General features: G+C 38.8%; 6 protein-coding genes across 8 annotated transcripts; 2 read left to right on the top strand and 4 right to left on the bottom strand.

Annotated features, from left to right (window-relative positions):
* The first annotated feature begins 52 nt into the window (after positions 1-52).
* On the top strand, positions 53-3510 carry LOC9305753 (monocopper oxidase-like protein SKS1). 2 transcript variants are annotated; one of them, XM_021017740.1, is made up of 9 exons: positions 53-339; positions 708-817; positions 917-1187; positions 1284-1419; positions 1768-2134; positions 2240-2605; positions 2699-2771; positions 2850-3049; positions 3136-3510. In XM_021017740.1, exons 1-9 carry the CDS (start codon positions 205-207, stop codon positions 3227-3229), a joined length of 1752 nt encoding a protein of 583 aa, XP_020873399.1. In that variant the 5' UTR covers positions 53-204; the 3' UTR covers positions 3230-3510. The 2 variants fall into 2 exon arrangements, with proteins under 2 accessions (XP_020873399.1, XP_020873398.1); XM_021017739.1 differs by having other exon boundaries at positions 55-339; positions 2699-2777.
* A 495-nt stretch (positions 3511-4005) lies between these two features.
* LOC9303691 (pectinesterase inhibitor 4) lies at positions 4006-5158 on the top strand. Its single transcript, XM_002869635.2, has one exon. It carries the CDS (start codon positions 4508-4510, stop codon positions 5105-5107), a length of 600 nt encoding a protein of 199 aa, XP_002869681.1. The 5' UTR covers positions 4006-4507; the 3' UTR covers positions 5108-5158.
* A 1193-nt stretch (positions 5159-6351) lies between these two features.
* LOC9303690 (pectinesterase inhibitor 7) lies at positions 6352-7744 on the bottom strand. Its single transcript, XM_002867572.2, has one exon. It carries the CDS (start codon positions 7150-7152, stop codon positions 6547-6549), a length of 606 nt encoding a protein of 201 aa, XP_002867618.1. The 5' UTR covers positions 7153-7744; the 3' UTR covers positions 6352-6546.
* On the bottom strand, positions 7004-9451 carry LOC110226358 (pentatricopeptide repeat-containing protein At4g25270, chloroplastic). The gene is made up of 2 exons (XM_021017761.1): positions 7784-9451; positions 7004-7094 (listed from the first exon to the last, which is right to left on the bottom strand). The coding sequence occupies exon 1, from the start codon at positions 9383-9385 to the stop codon at positions 7802-7804; it is 1584 nt and encodes a 527-aa protein (XP_020873420.1). The 5' UTR covers positions 9386-9451; the 3' UTR covers positions 7004-7094; positions 7784-7801.
* LOC9303689 (probable UMP-CMP kinase 2) lies at positions 9451-11881 on the bottom strand. 2 transcript variants are annotated; one of them, XM_021018016.1, is made up of 10 exons: positions 11789-11881; positions 11412-11704; positions 11235-11288; positions 11092-11155; positions 10730-10847; positions 10474-10630; positions 10308-10388; positions 10124-10231; positions 9919-9984; positions 9451-9688 (listed from the first exon to the last, which is right to left on the bottom strand). In XM_021018016.1, the coding sequence occupies exons 2-10, from the start codon at positions 11478-11480 to the stop codon at positions 9617-9619; spliced, it is 789 nt and encodes a 262-aa protein (XP_020873675.1). In that variant the 5' UTR covers positions 11481-11704; positions 11789-11881; the 3' UTR covers positions 9451-9616. The 2 variants fall into 2 exon arrangements, with proteins under 2 accessions (XP_020873675.1, XP_020873676.1); XM_021018017.1 differs by having other exon boundaries at positions 11092-11146.
* Positions 11882-12027: 146 nt separating this feature from the next.
* Positions 12028-15873, bottom strand: LOC9305752. Its single transcript, XM_021017699.1, has 14 exons — positions 15552-15873; positions 15154-15287; positions 14925-15074; positions 14728-14839; positions 14312-14612; positions 13971-14184; positions 13798-13887; positions 13417-13672; positions 13211-13323; positions 12987-13085; positions 12845-12892; positions 12646-12756; positions 12462-12552; positions 12028-12367 (listed from the first exon to the last, which is right to left on the bottom strand). The coding sequence occupies exons 1-14, from the start codon at positions 15760-15762 to the stop codon at positions 12282-12284; spliced, it is 2016 nt and encodes a 671-aa protein (XP_020873358.1). The 5' UTR covers positions 15763-15873; the 3' UTR covers positions 12028-12281.
* Positions 15874-16093: the final 220 nt, after the last annotated feature.

Raw genomic sequence — 16093 nt, 5'->3', positions numbered from 1 at the left:
ATAAGGCAAAAAAAAAAAAAAAATGATAAAAAAGTCAAGTGTCTCTCATTTTCCAGTGTCTTGTAAGAAGAAGTTCAAAAACCCACACTGACACTTAAACACATTGCTTCGTCTTCTCTACCGTTTCGATTCACTCATATAATGATTATGTCAAATCCGTAAGCTTTGTGATCACGGATACGCAATAAAAAAAAACCTAACTTTATGGCGGCGACTTGTTCTGTGTTCCTCCTCTGCTTTGCTCTTCTCTCCGGCGTGTCTTTCGCGGCGGACCCTTTCGTCTCCTACGACTTCAGAGTTTCTTACATCACCGCTTCTCCCCTCGGCGTTCCTCAACAGGTTCCGTTTCTTTCTCACCTTTCCTTGGAAATCTCCGGTTCTGTGTTTGAATAAAGGTTCTCGCTTTCGATTGAGAGAGAGATTCAATGCCGGCGTCTTAGAATGCTTTTGCTTTCTTAGTTTTTTTTGAAACTTGTATTGGTACCTCTGGATCTAAATATACAATGTGTTTGAGGTTACTATCATAATTTTTTTTGGGTTTTGGTATCGAACTTGGTAAATGCTAAAGAGGGTCACTGAGGTTGATTGTGCTTTACATGGGTTTAGGTATTCACTAATGGTTCCTGTTCTATGATTGGCATCAAAAAGATTGACTTTTTTTTAATGTGTTAGCCTTCTTTGATTTGGTGTTAACTTCGTTTATTCAGGTTATAGCTGTCAATGGGCAGTTTCCAGGACCTCTGCTTAATGCCACTACCAACTACAATGTTGTTGTTAACGTTTTCAATCATTTGGATGAGCCTCTCCTCTTGACTTGGTGAGACCAAGAGCTCTGTCTCTTTTATTTACCTCCTTATCTCCTAGTTTCTAAAGACTAGTATGCTTCTTGGGTTCTTCCATTTGTCTGTTGGAATAGGCCTGGCATCCAAATGCGGCGTAACTCGTGGCAAGACGGTGTTCTTGGCACAAACTGCCCTATTCCTCCCAGATGGAACTTTACTTACCAATTTCAAGTGAAGGATCAAATTGGAAGCTTTTTCTACTCCCCTTCACTCAACTTTCAGAGAGCATCTGGGGGTTTTGGTCCCATCGTGATTAATAACCGTGACATTATTCCTATCCCTTTCCCACAGCCTGACGGCGAACTCATCTTCATTATTGGTGATTGGTACACTCAGGACCATAAAGTATGTAATCATGACTTTTGTATATTTTCCTTTAACGCATGTGGTTATCACTTATCAGCACCCTGCATTTATACCTGAGACACTGTTGCTTCTCAGGCATTAAGGAGAATACTCGACTCTGGGAAAGAACTTGGGATGCCAGATGGAGTCCTCATCAATGGGAAGGGTCCTTACAAGTACAACAGTAGTGTACCTGATGGAATTGATTACTTAACCTTTCATGTTGAACCAGGTATAATTGTTGGGAGTTTCTGAGGAATTTTTGCTATTTCTTTGTCTCATGAGACCCATGAATCTTCTCATGTGACTTTCCTTTGCATCCTAGTAACATTTTGTTTGAAGAGTTGCCTGTGTTGAGTCTTCAATCTCAGTTAGTTTTGTTGTTCCAAGATATTATTTTTCCTTATTCACTTAGAGCTCTTAATACATGAGTAACTGTTGCATGTAGTTGAACATGTTGTAAAGATGGTACTTCAAAAGTTCACATCTTCAGTTTTTTTAGTATAAGATTGATAAGATTTGTGCAGATTCATTGCAAATTATTAGTTTTCTAATAAACTAAAAAGGTTATATTTTGCAGGAAAAACATACAGAATCCGTGTTCACAATGTTGGGATCTCGACAAGCTTGAACTTCAGGATTCAGAACCACAATTTGCTTTTGGTAGAAACCGAGGGTCACTATACCTCACAGGCGAACTTTACTGATTTTGATGTTCATGTAGGACAGTCTTATTCTTTCTTGGTAACCATGGACCAAAACGCCACAAGTGACTACTACATTGTTGCCAGTGCTAGATTTGTGAATGAAACAGTGTGGCAAAGAGTCACTGGTGTTGCCATTCTCCATTATTCTAATTCCAAAGGACCTGTTTCTGGTCCTCTACCAGTTCCAAAAACCGATGTTTCTAGCCCATGGTCAGCAATGAACCAGCCGAAGGCCATCAGGTTTGATTTTGAATATTTTTTAGGAGCAAGTGCATATTAATGTTCCCCTTCTTGTTGCTACAACTAGAATTTTGTTCCAGTGAAGTTGACTCTTTTGATTTGCAGGCAAAACACATCTGCTAGTGGAGCTCGTCCAAATCCGCAGGGATCATTTCACTATGGTCAAATAAACATCACTAACACATACATTTTGAGAAGTTTGCCTCCAACAACAATTAACGGGGCACTACGTGCTACACTTAATGGGATTTCATTTGTGAATCCAAGCACTCCAGTGAGGCTTGCGGATCGCAATAAAGTGAAAGGAGCTTATAAGCTGGACTTCCCTGATAGACCTTTTAGTAGACCTCCTCGTTTGGACAGATCTATGATCAACGCAACATACAAGGGGTTTATACAAGTTATTTTCCAGAACAACGACACCAAGATCCAGAGCTTCCATGTTGATGGATATTCATTTTTTGTTGTTGGGTAAGAGAAACCTTGGCACCTTGTCTTCTATTCTTGTTCCTCCATTTAATTATCTATAAAAAAATCTGGTGCTGATGTACCATGATAATCCAGGATGGACTTTGGTATCTGGTCAGAAGACAAAAAGGGTTCATATAACAACTATGATGCCATCTCAAGAAGCACAGTTGAGGTTCATACACCGTAGCATCACTCAAAATTACTCTGAACTGCAGGTTTTCTTAATGGTTCTCTTGTTATTTAGGTATACCCAGGGGGATGGACGGCTGTACTTATTTCCCTTGATAATGTCGGAGTGTGGAACATTCGAGTAGAGAATCTTGACCGATGGTATCTTGGTGAGGAAACTTATATGCGGATCACAAACCCGGATGAGGATGGAAAGACAGAGATGGATCCTCCTGACAATGTCCTTTACTGTGGTGCCCTTAAGAACTTGCAGAAGTATTCATCTGAAACATTTCTTCTATCTGTTTTGCTATGCCTTTGGATGATGAGAATCTTAACACTCTTTATCGTGATTGTTGCAGGGAACAGCACCACTCAGCTGCAACATCTATACTAAATGGACGCTTGAAGCTAATGCTAATGGTGTTGCTCGCCTCGGTTATGACATTTTGCTAAGCCTTTTTACATCTTTCTGCCGGAGAAGTGAGGTTCTACGGTCTGTTATTCTGATCTCCAACTAGTTCGGCTGTAGAATGTAGTAGACGTTAAATGATATTTAGATTTATTTATCCCCATGGGCCATGGATGTGAACAACTCTTGGTTCTTTTGTTGTTTGAGGCCAAAATGGTTTAGCATCTTCTCAATTGTAATGAAAAAGTTTCTTTTTTCTTTTCCTTCATGTTTCTCCCATCTTATACCACATTATTTTCTCATTGTTGGATTTTCTCTATCTTAATTTTTTTTTATTAACTGCCATCTGCTTCCTTTTTTCTTCCTATGATTCCATAATATAGGGTGATTGGTTGAACTTTGAAATGTCAATTCTAAGTTTATGTGTACCCATGACTTTCTAAAATATAGAAAACTTAGTTAATACTATTTTGCAACCGCAAAAGATATGAGAACTTTATGTTTTCGTTAGATGCTTCTTAACTTCATTTGGTAATACTTCTCGAAGAACTTTTAGTTCTGAAAACAACTCTCATATTCGTATCACTTTGTTCTGAAATTTGCAATTTTGTGCACAGCTTTACATTTTTCTTTAGCTGATTGATATTTTAAATGTTCTAATTTTTTTTTATATAAATCATGTGCAATTTCCAGCCATTAAACACCTACGTATAAAACACCTAATTTGCATATCAATTCTCTATAATGTACATGATACGTCGATCTGTCTTTCTTAATAATTTACAGAAGAATTATGACTAATAATATCTTAAACAAAAAAATAAGTTGATGTTTCTCCGAAATAAGAGATCTGGTCCACGTTCATGTTACATGCACATCATATCACATCACGTGATACCTTGCTTAAACACCGGAATGAAATTTGTAATAATCTTCAAATTTTATTTGGACACAAAAAAAAAAGCTTCTAAATATTGTTTGGTGTAATTTGAGACGCCTAGGTTTTGTAAATTATGATAAACAGATAAGCAGACGGTCGTTTGATTTGAAATGGCCATGTTTAGCAAATTATGACAATCTTCGTATGATTGTTTACATGTCAAAGCATAAAGATTAGAGAGAAACGAGACTAAGATAAATAAGTGGTTAATGATCGGGGAGAGAACTGGAACAACAGCATGATATGTCACATGACCTCCAATAATAAATTAACAATCCAAGGTGTCTATATAATCCAATGTGTCTATATATATATATATATACACATAATCGATAGTTTCACAATTTGCTAAAAGCTAGCATTTTCAATTCCCGAAACAAACATGTCGCGTTTCGTGATACTCTCTCTAACTCTCATGGTTTTCATCAACTCATCAAGCTTTCCAAATACAGTAGCCACTCCACCAGGCACGTACCAAAACCACACAACGTACGTAAAAACGGCATGCAATTCAACAACATATCCTATGATGTGCTATAACTCATTGTCCTCTTACTCCGCCACCATCAAGTCTGACCCAATCAAACTTTGCACAACATCACTCAACCTCAACGTCAAATCGGCTAAAAATTCCACATTAGTTGTCTCTAACCTTCTCCAAAAGGCTAAAGCCGCCAAAAGCCACGAGGTCTCGATCCTTAAAGACTGCGTGGACGAGATGAAGGACACTATCGACGAGCTTAAGCAAGCGGTCGCCGAGATGAAGTATGTCAGAGGCCGAGGAAAAACTACGGAGGAGCATTTAAAGAACGTGATGACGTGGGTGAGCTCTGCGTTGACCTACGAGGGCACGTGTACGGACGGATTCGAGGAAGGGAAAGTAAATGTGGAAACAAAGAAGAAGGTGAAGAAGGCTGTTTCTCAGCTTTCAAAGACTACAAGCAATACTTTAGCCCTTCTTACTCATTATTTAAGTTACTGATGAATATCCATTATATTCACGGCACCGCACCTCGATCTTTTTGCTTGTGCATGTGTACGTTTTCTTTTCTTTAATTTACGCGATAAATAGTAATCTAAATTCGAAGTTTTCACAGCGTGTAACGTTTACGAATTAATTGAAGTCGCATATGTATAGTACGTGGCCATGTTTGGGTTCACTGTTAATTAAGCTTAGATATAAAAGAGTTCTGGAAATATTCAGAATCTGTCTCGAATGTTTTCACAAATTAAGCTTTTGAAATTTGAAGTACATTTTTCATCCCTACCGGATGATATACCAAAGTATAAAAGTCAATTGATATGACCAAAATATAACTTAATAATGATAAAATTGAACTCGTTTGTTGTTGATAAAATTGATACATTAAAAAATTTTCATATAATATTGCACCGAGGCTTGAGTATACAGTAAGCATATAGAATCAACATGTCAGAAGGATTCGTATTACATATGAACGGTTCCATGTGGACCGTTTTCCGTTGACCTTATGACTTTTCTGCCCTTTATTTATCAACGATTCATACATTACTAATAAATTTAGTCGATAGTGGAAATAGTTAAAACTAATAAAATTATTAATTTCTTTTATAATTCTCCTCTATAAATCTCTATATGGTTATTTTTTTCAATTTTCTTTAAGATAGGATTGGTTTTAGAAAATCTATAATGTTTTTTTTTTTTAATCAATTTTCAAAAGCTTTTGCAACTTTTCTATGACACATACATGACAAGTGCTAGAACAATCAGTGTTCTTTTTCTCAACCAAAGCTATGCCATATGAGATATAGCATCTTCAAAAAAAAATTAATACTATAAAATTGAATGAGAAATCTTTACTCAAATGAGAAACTTTAGTAAAGATTCTTAACTTTTGGAGATATATATATTTTTTTTTATAACCGAGTGTCCTGGCCCCACCAAGGTGGTCCAGACTAGAGACCGAACCCTTACGGCACGGATGCACACACGAGGGTGGGTCATGGCCAGGTAACGGTCTACGGTCTCGGACGCCAGAGCAAGTCCGCATGTAAATTCCCTGGTGGCCTCTAATATGTAGCAAAGGGGAATCGAACCCGGGCGTATTGAGATTACCCCCTCAACCACGAAATCCGTCCTACCACTAGCCCACATGAGAACCTTTTTGATATCAATATCCTTTTTGATATTCACATGAGAACCTCCATTGGGAGGTGCTCTTACTGTTTTTGAGATAAAAAAAAAAGTTTGTTTGGTAAGTAATCTATTGTAAAACATTGAGAAAAATCAACATCAACTATGTAGACCGTAGATGATACAACAACAGGGTAAGAGAAACTGAAATGCCTCAAAACCAAACCAAAGCACATTTCTTCAAAGCTCAATAGAAACCAAATCCAAGAGAAAAACTGTCCCCAAGACCATATCCCTTTGAAATGTTTTCAATGCTTGGAAGCAAAGTCATTGATCAGAGCCAAGGCATTGCTCGTCTCTTCCGCCACACTCACAATGCGTGTTCTGATTAAGCTTTTCAGCTCCCCATTCATGGCTTTCCCTCCAAATCCATCAAGACATGTGGTCTCATCTGTCAGAGCCGCGCTTGTCCATGTCCGGACATTGCTCAGACAGAACCAAAACTCTTCTCCGCTGTCACCTTCCTCCAGATGCTTCAGTTCCTTCAGCGAATTGCTCAACCTGTCAACAGTGTCTCCCATCTCCTCTACACAGTCTGCTACAGCCTCGTGCTGCCTCTTTGTGATTCCCTTATAGTCAGTCATCTCTGAGACATAGGTTTTGGCTGACTTTGCTCGGGCTATGCTAACGGCAAGCGCTGTCTCAGCAAGCTTACGTGGCTGCTTCTTGATCTCGCTTGCATATGAAGACAGGGACTGGAAGCATCGGTCCGGGTACGACGTCATCTCACAAGAGGCTTTAATGAACTTCGTATCACCACTTGATTCCTCTTCAAGGTTTCTGGCCATGGCTATTGCTGCAGTGGACAGATACAGAACAAAGAGAATCAAAGAAAGGTTGAAACTTCTTGCCATTTTGGATTCCAAACACAAATGAGTTTTTTTAATTCAACAACTAAATGTGGGAGTAGCAGCAAAAGGGTCCAGGGTTTTATAGATAAAAGACTAATGAATGTGAGAATGCAGATACATTGATCCTTAAATCCTCACACACAAAGCCCTATTTCTTATTTATAACAAAAATGGGAGTTGGTTGAAATATCAATAAATGTGCAGCAATGTGAATACCAATGACAGAGGATAAGAGCTGTAACTGTGTGTCTTCATCTACTAACAACATATTTGGATCCTAGCTTTCTAAATATTGCAAGTTGTGGGTCCAAATGCACGTGACCAGTGACTAAACCCATGTGTATAAACCATATGAAGCACTGGTCACGAGAAAGAGCTTATCAATTGAATAATGCAGCAGGAAAAGTAGAATCTAGTGATGACATTAGTTTAAGTCAAATCTTACAAAAGACATCCCACGAGAATCTAGAAAGCAGAAATCACTTCTAACAGCTAACCAATCAGACGCGTTCACACACGTCATGTGATCTTTTTCTCTATGAACAAACAAGTCTCTTGTGTATGTGTGAAAGATCATAACTCAACATGATATGACATCATATGGGCTGATTTAAGAAGATAAACTCATATGTACCTTTTGGGTAGAACCAGTTTATGTCTCCAATCCTCTATCCACCAACATCTGCCTTACTCTCTCAACATCCTCTGCTCTTTTTGCTTTGCTATAAATTCTCATCAACAGCTCGAAATTATGTTCGTTATCAGGTTCTAATTCGAAAAGACGTTGAGCAGAAACCTCTCCTATATCTGTATTTCCGTGGAGGTAACAAGCGTATAACAAAGCTCCCCAAACGGTTGGACCGGCCTCGAACTCCATTTCTTGAACAATCATTGAGTAAGCCTCTTCCATCATCCCTGCTCTTCCGTAGAGATTCACCATGCACGCATAGTGTTCCATCTTTGGGTTTATCCCGTATTCCTTTGACATCAAAGAGAACAGTCTCTCTCCATCTTCGACCATTCCTGTATTAGCACAGAGAGATAGAACAGAGACAAACGTGATACCATCAGGTTTAGCATCAGCATGTTGCATCTGCTCAAAATACTTGAAACCATTAGAATCTCTAGAATGAGCAGAGATGATAGCATTCCAAGATACGGTATCTCTCTCGAGCATCTGATCGAAAATGAAGCAGGCTTGACCCAATTGTCCCCTTTTGGAGTATAGAACAATCAAAGCATTCGCAACCGATAACTCCCACTCCATTCCTCGCCTAATTACCCATCCATGTAACTGTCGTCCATGCTTGAAAGACAAAACACGAGCCAGAACACTGGAGATAGCAACCTTATCAGGATCAATCCCATTTTGAACCATTAGACGAAAAATGTCCAACGCCTCGTGTAACAAGCCATGATGAAGGTAACCAGTCAACATGGAGTTCCAAGAAACATAGTCTTTGTTAGGAATCATGTCGAAAACATTCCTTGCTTTAACAATGTCGCCGCATTTCGCATACATATCAACAAGAGCATTGAGCACATGTACATCGTATCCGAATCCTGCCTTAACCAAATCACGGTGAATTGCTTCTCCAATTTGAACAGACCCAATTCCTCCACAAGCCTTTAAGACGCGTGGGAAAGTGAAGCGGTCTGGTTTCACGCCGTCTTCAGCCATCTGAAAGTAGAGAGCCATGGCGTCTTCGTACTGACCCAATTCAGCGTAACCTGAGATAAGAGAGTTCCAAGCAAAAGGCGATGATTCTCTCTTAGACATTCGATCGAACACCTCGTGTGCAACCTCCGCGTAGCCACAAGACGCATATAGCCTAACCAGCTTCGACGAAATTCCCACGTTATTGCGCAAGAGGTAGGGAGGTATAAGGTGATGAACTCTAACGCCATGGTCAATAGCTCTTAAATTGTAGCATGTTTCGAGAAGAGAAGCGAAGATCTCTGGTTCGGTGATTGAGATACCTTTTTGAGCTGAGGCTTCGAGGTCTGTAATGACGGAGTCTAAGGCTTCGAGTTGGGTCCGGTGAATCGATTGTTTTCCGATCAAGAGAGGAGTGGGAGATGGTTTGGTGAAAGAGAGGGAAGTGAATCCACTGTTGTTGTATTCATTTTGTCTGTGTTGCTTCAACTGTTGGTGATGTCTGGGTTTCTTTTTCATTGAGGAAGACGATACAGATGGATAAGAGAAGCTTGGTTTGTGTACAACGATACTCACCATTCTTCTTCTCTTTTCTCAATTTTCTTCCTTAGTTGAGAATTCGATAAATGGAGGGAAGCAGAGTCTTATGAGAATACATTAAATAAATTTCTCAGAAGTTACATACTTTTTTGGTTTGTTTACCTTATGATACTACTACAAAGTACAACAAACAAAAAGATGCAATGCGAATTGCATATAGTGCATCAAAATTCAAGAGTAATGGACAAATTTCAGACTGGTCGTCTTTTGTCAAGATGAATTTTCTACCAAACTCGAACCGAGATGGGACTTTGGATTTACATGACTACTCTCCTTCAATTGCTGCACACCAAAATTGCAGGTGTTAACACAAATCTTGTTCTACTCAAAATATGGATTGATCTGTGCGAAGAACGGATTAATTATGATTTTCTCGCCAAGTTCTAAAGATATACAACTTTATGTTAGAAATCATGATGTCTGGATGATGCCTGATTGCCTACTGTCTGGATGATGCAGACAAGAAAAACTTTTGGAATTGAAATGCAGTGAGAGAGACAGATAATGTATACCTCAAATGAATTGAAAATAGGTAGGACATGTTGGAATATGTCATCTACTGTTCCTACTGCGTTAATCTGCACCAAAGATGAAAAATATCAAATAAGGCATTTGAATCAAACATTATCAACAGCTTCTTCAACCTTCCAAACCCAAAATATCAAATAAGTACAAAGATTAACGAGATGAAGTCATAAATGTTTGCAAAGAACTCACAGTGTAGAGTTTTCCTTTATTTTTGTAGTAGTCAATAACAGGACGATTTAAGGCATTAAAGATTTTGAGACGCTTCTTCATTGTAGTTATATTATCATCAATTCGGCCCTGCATCAGCAAGGGATCAGTTTCATGGCACTGTTAACTTTAAAATAGTAAATGAAGAGTACTGTAAAATAAGCACCTGATTACGATTCAAGACTCGTTTCACCATTTCTTCTTCAGGACAATCGAAGAACAGTACTACATCAGGGTCTGCTCTTATCTGCAATAGAATCAAGGAGCTATTTCATGTTCAAAGCTTTGTTGCAAGAGTATATTCATGTAAGAGAAGATACTACACCACTTACTATGCGCTCAAAAGCAACACGGTTCTCCTCAGTTCGTGGAAATCCATCAATGAGAAACTTGCGATTGTCACTCGATTCCAACTCTTTCTGTATTAGTTTTACTGTAACTTCTGAAGGTACAATCTTCCCATCTTTAATCAAGTTCAAAATCATAGCCCTGAAATTGAGATCCCCTCATCATAATGAGATGACCACAAACTTTTGATGCATTCTTAGTAAATAATACATTGGATATATAGAAACTTCATCTTTCTACCCATTTTCCGTGTGCATTGCGATTTCTCTCCTGAGCAAATCTCCAGCACTTAGATGTTGCAATCCAAAAGTCTCAACAATTTTTTCGCATTGTGTACCTTTTCCACTTCCAGGACCTCCTGATATTTGAAATCCATCAGACTATATTCAAGTTATTCAAATGTTAAAGCTAGATTGATACAAATGACCAAATGTCTATTTACTTCACATGAATGGATTACTATAGATCGTGTGCCCATGACTGAAGAACAAGTGAGCGTTTATATCATCTTCAACTTTTTTTCACAGGAAACTCAAATAGAAACCTAGATAGATTCCAACTCATAGGTTCCAACATATTAAGCACCAGAATCCAAAACTGACCTAGTACAAATGTAATAAATGGAGCTTTCTCTTTCGGCGGTAAAACTGGTTCTTCCTGTGACAGATAATAAAACACATTTAACACAAAACACACAATTAACGGCGAAAAAACAAATTAATTGAGCTTTTCCTGATCTATATACCGGTTTAATTATGTCTGTTGCAAAAGATTCCCCAACTTTGAGCCCAGAAGCTGCCTAGAATATGAAGAAATAAGTAATGAACTGAGTTAAAACCCACAAACCAAAGATTCAAGCAGAGAAAGAGACAACGATTGAATTTCCCCCGGAGAAAAAGCGATCGGGATTGAAAATTTGTACCTGTTTAAGCATAAGGGATCGGGATGATGAAGAAATCATCGGAGAAAGTAAAGCCACGCGTCTCCACATCTTATTCGTCGTCTTCTTCCTTTACTTGTCTGCGATTTCCTTTACTTCATCAGGTATCGATTTTGGATTTTTCGATTTTCAGAATCGAGCAAGAAATATCGTCGCAAAAAAAAACAGATCACGGAGAATAAAATAATGATGGAGCAGTGCGCCAAATTAATTTCTTCAACGTTCTCGCGACACCGTTTTGGTGGGATTTGTGTTTGTATTTCACAAAGCGACCTCTGCGAATATTTATTAGCAAAAAAATTAAGAATAGGTCAAAAAACTGAATATGACTCTAAATTAAAGCGAACGTGAAAGTTTACCATTTAAAGACGCGAACGCTGTGTCGTTTTTAGCCTCCCAAAACAGCACGTGTGTTCCACCCACAGCTTCTTGTCCCTACTTCCATAATCTGAAATTCTGAATGTTGCTTAAACGCAGTGCACTACCACATGGGGCAGAGATGAGCAAATTTCGGAGGGGACAACACTGGACACAAGCTAAAAAGCTATAGACATACATAGTGCCATTACGTCCAAATAATTAAATCAAAACATATATAAATCTTGTAATTACGGACTCAGGCTTACGAAAAGATAAATAAACAAAGAATATATATAGTCAGAAAGAAAAATGACGGTTCCCTTTTAATTGGTTTAACTTAGTCATGTTTCTTGCATTTGGGTTGATGACATCTAATCTATGACGGTGTCTTGGTGGCACAACCAAACTATACCATATCAATAACTGCTTTCTGCTGACCAAATCCTTAGTTTTGTTTATTACTGTGGCAAATTTGCTGGGATGATGAGGCTTTTAGTTACTGTCGAGTGTGGCCTTCACTATCCATTCGCAGATAATCGGATTTACCTCTTCTGGGATTTCATCGTGGGGACAGTGACCTATACTTGCAGAGACAAGAGTCAAGAAGAATGATATATACACAATCTATATTGAAGGTGTATAGGGTTTTTAGCAGTTAGTTTTTTGCTTTACCTGCATTAACTTGCTTAATCACCATCGCTGGACAAAGCTCCTTCAGTAAGGCTACTTTCTTCTTCGGATCCGATATGGGATCTTTCATCCCCTAATACATGAATGAAACTGATGAATATTGATCCTGTGTAATCCCTAATAGAAGTTAGAATGAGGATCCAAACAATGTTTGTAATCTTGATACCTGTATGACTAGAGTTTTTTCCTCAAACCCTTTGAGGAGATAATTCAAAGGAAGCGAAAGATCAAAGCCGAAGATACTTTCCAGGACCATAACCACACCGGGGTCACGAGACTATTGTGTGTTTTAAGGTAATGTCTCTATCATCAATATTTTACTTGCAGATCATGAACCAATTAATGCAAAAAAAAGAAAAGGATACTGCTCTTAGCATTTCAGTGACGAGAAAGTCATCAGCTCTTGCAGGTTTCTGCATCATAAACAAGCAGTTGGGTTAGAAATTTGGCACAATGATGAGCATTTATACTTTGTCATACAGCTGTCGAAATCTTCATATTACTTACAACTGGATAACAATCCTTTAATAGCCTTTTGACATTGAATTGTAGGAAAAAGAGAAGAAGTCGAGCACCCAGTTGTGCACCAAATGGAACTCCCCTTTCCTAAAAAAAAAGAAGGACAATAGGGTGTGATAATTACTTAATAACTTAATTCCTGAGCCAAAACTCTTAAGTTTTTCTAAAAAAATCTGAAAACTCAGATATTCATTCATTCAAATGATACATACTCTAGAGATTGGGAGAGGAGAGTATCCAGGTACCACATTGCCAGCACTGTTAACAAGGACGACGGACTTAACCAAGGCCGGCCAAAGAAAGGCCATTAATGCAACGAAATACCCTGATAAAGGAAAAACATATATATAAAATTAAATGAGTATCTTAACCATTGTCCTTACGGATATATTACATCTCAGTAACTTAGGGTGCATACCACCGATTGAGTTCCCTACGCAATGTGCTGGTTCCCCAACTACTTCAATCATAAAATCCCGTAGCAATTCAGCCCACAAAAGCTCGGTGTAAATGATATTTGGCTTCTCTGATTTTCCAAAACCCAAGACTGTAATGGTCCATACTCGGTTTTTGCTATTTACAATGTTGTCTACATTGTCGCGGTAATGCTCTAGAAAAGCACCAAAGCCATGCACAAGAAGAACGGCAGGGCCTTCATTACCAACCACTGTGTACTGAAACAAGGAAGTGATTCCTCTTTATATTCCATAAGCAAATATAAAAAGATCAAGAAGTGTGATTACAAAAATGGCCAATGTAGGCCATAGGAGAAATATGAGTAATAAGTAATAACAGGAACCTGAATAAGATATCCCTTCCATCTCCAAATCCTTATAGCGTGCCTTTTTTCATCAATCCTCTCTCTATTTAGAGCCACGAGATAATACCACTGCCAAAACAAATCCAACAGCTTCAAATATTTTGGAAAAGAAAGTAGGAGCATAGAGATATCATGTCTGTGAGTCTTTGTACCTCCATAGAGCGCACAGCATCGGTTGCAGCAGACACTGTGGCAGCTGAATATCCAAAGGGAGAAATAAATCCAGCATTCCTTTCTTTTTCATACTCGATTGCTTCATAGTGAACACTTCTTCTGGATACAATACCAAGACAGAGGACAGGTCCAAAAAGTTTGAAAAATGAAGCTCCAGGCCTAATCTCGGCATCACGAAGTCTCGCATGAACCCTGGTCAGTATCAAAACCAACGCCAATCACTCTTCAACAAGTTCTAAGATAGACCAGAAGCATCCCACTTTCATATGATATGCATCTGGGAAGCACAATAACGTCAGAATTAAGAATAGCCACGTACTCTTGCCATTCATCTCGACTTGTACCCTCCAAGTACCTCAAGTATCCTGCTAGAGCATTGAGTACAGCCTCATTTCCACCTCCAACAGTATCTCTTTTACTTGTGACAAAAGCAGAATTGTCAACCTTCTTCCCTAAACTTCCATCAACAATTGGCTCCATACTGCTTTCCTTCAAATTACCAAGCCTTTCCATTAATACTCTTTCAGCAGATGCCTCTGCCATTTCCCTCCAGCTATTTTCTTTCTCGCATAAGCTTTCCTTCAAATAGTCCTTCAGGTCATCGAGCGTTGGCACAGAACCTGGAGCATGTTTCATTTACCATTTCCCCTAGCGTTAAATGGCTCACGAATCAGATATCTAATGAAACTACTCATTTAAGAGATCCAACTCCATGAATTTTGAAGAAAAGCTCACCCCATTGCAATTCACTTCCTGGGGATGAAAATCTTGCTGCAGGAACTGGCAAAGAGATAGGCAGCTTTAGTTTCTTAAACTCTTCCCAAGATTGTGGTAGATCCGTCAAATTCTAGAGGACCAAAAATGTGTCACATAAATTACTGGTTCCAAATCTCAATGCAGAAACTGTCATTGCAAGAGAATCAAATACATACTTGGCTCTCGTAAAAAGGAGTCCGCCAAAAAACAATCCTTGGTTGTTCTCCAGATAAAGAAAAGCCTTCCAATTTTTTCTTAACACCGTCCAAAACATCACACAGATGGTATTCTACCTCTTCTTCCACAAAGACAGAATGAGCTCGTACCTGTAGAAATCCAGCACGTTCTTGTGACAAATGGTTATTCTCGCCTGAAAATTGTACTCAAATATACCCGTGAAGTTACCTCTTTGACAAGATCTGCAATGACATTTTCTGCATTCCCGTAACTGAGCATCAGATTTGATCCTTGCTTCTTCAAGGTTTTTCTCAAGTCTTCTAAGGCTATAATAGCTAGCTCTAAAGTGTCCGTTGTGTATCCTAGATACAGATAAGCTGTTGGATTAGATACCCAATCAAGTTACTCTTGGAAATGGAGGGTTGTGCCTATGGGATTCTAGCTACTTGATCTATGCAAAACCATTCCACTCTCCTCCTACACGCTATAAAACTAACCAGAGGTTCATCAACTAAAACATCTGGAGAATTCTTAAGAAGTCCGTATTGAGCTTAGGCCAAGAGCAAGATAATTTCGAATTTGTTCCGGTAATCGATTTAATATTTGGAATGTCCGAATGAACTTACTCGAGAGAATGCGACGATCGAGGACGTAGAGAGGTATGACGGAACTGTGCTTGGACGAAGCGAGGAGGCCAGGATGATCATCAACACGAAGGTCATGTTTAAACCACACAACCGCCGTGGAACCTTCATTCGTTGCCGAAGACAAACAACATCTGCATTGGTTCCTCCGGAGACGGTGAGGGATGAAATGTGGAAGAGCGAGCAACGCCATGACGACGGTGGAAGAACAGAATCAATGAATGAGTAGATTCCATGAACTCGAAGCGGTGAAAGAGAGAGGAATTGTGGTGGAGACTGACGAGTGACGAAGACTCGTTCAAATGTGTGGTCCACAGAGAAACAACAAACTGCTAAACGGCGTCGTATTTCACTAATTGCTCCACTCTTTTAAGCAAAACGCCAAAACCTTTTTGGACTAGCAATTGATTTCTGTACCTTATTTTGCTTTTCTTTTGACAGTTCTTATTTTTCTTTGTACAAAAATTTCTACAGATTATGATTCCAAATTTCTTAGGTCTAACTAGTAAAAGAGAGGAACTCAA

The sequence above is a fragment of the Arabidopsis lyrata genome (assembly GCF_000004255.2).
Source record: "Arabidopsis lyrata subsp. lyrata unplaced genomic scaffold ARALYscaffold_7, whole genome shotgun sequence".
Taxonomy (NCBI): domain Eukaryota; kingdom Viridiplantae; phylum Streptophyta; class Magnoliopsida; order Brassicales; family Brassicaceae; genus Arabidopsis; species Arabidopsis lyrata.
This window is presented reverse-complemented; position numbering and strand designations above follow the sequence as displayed.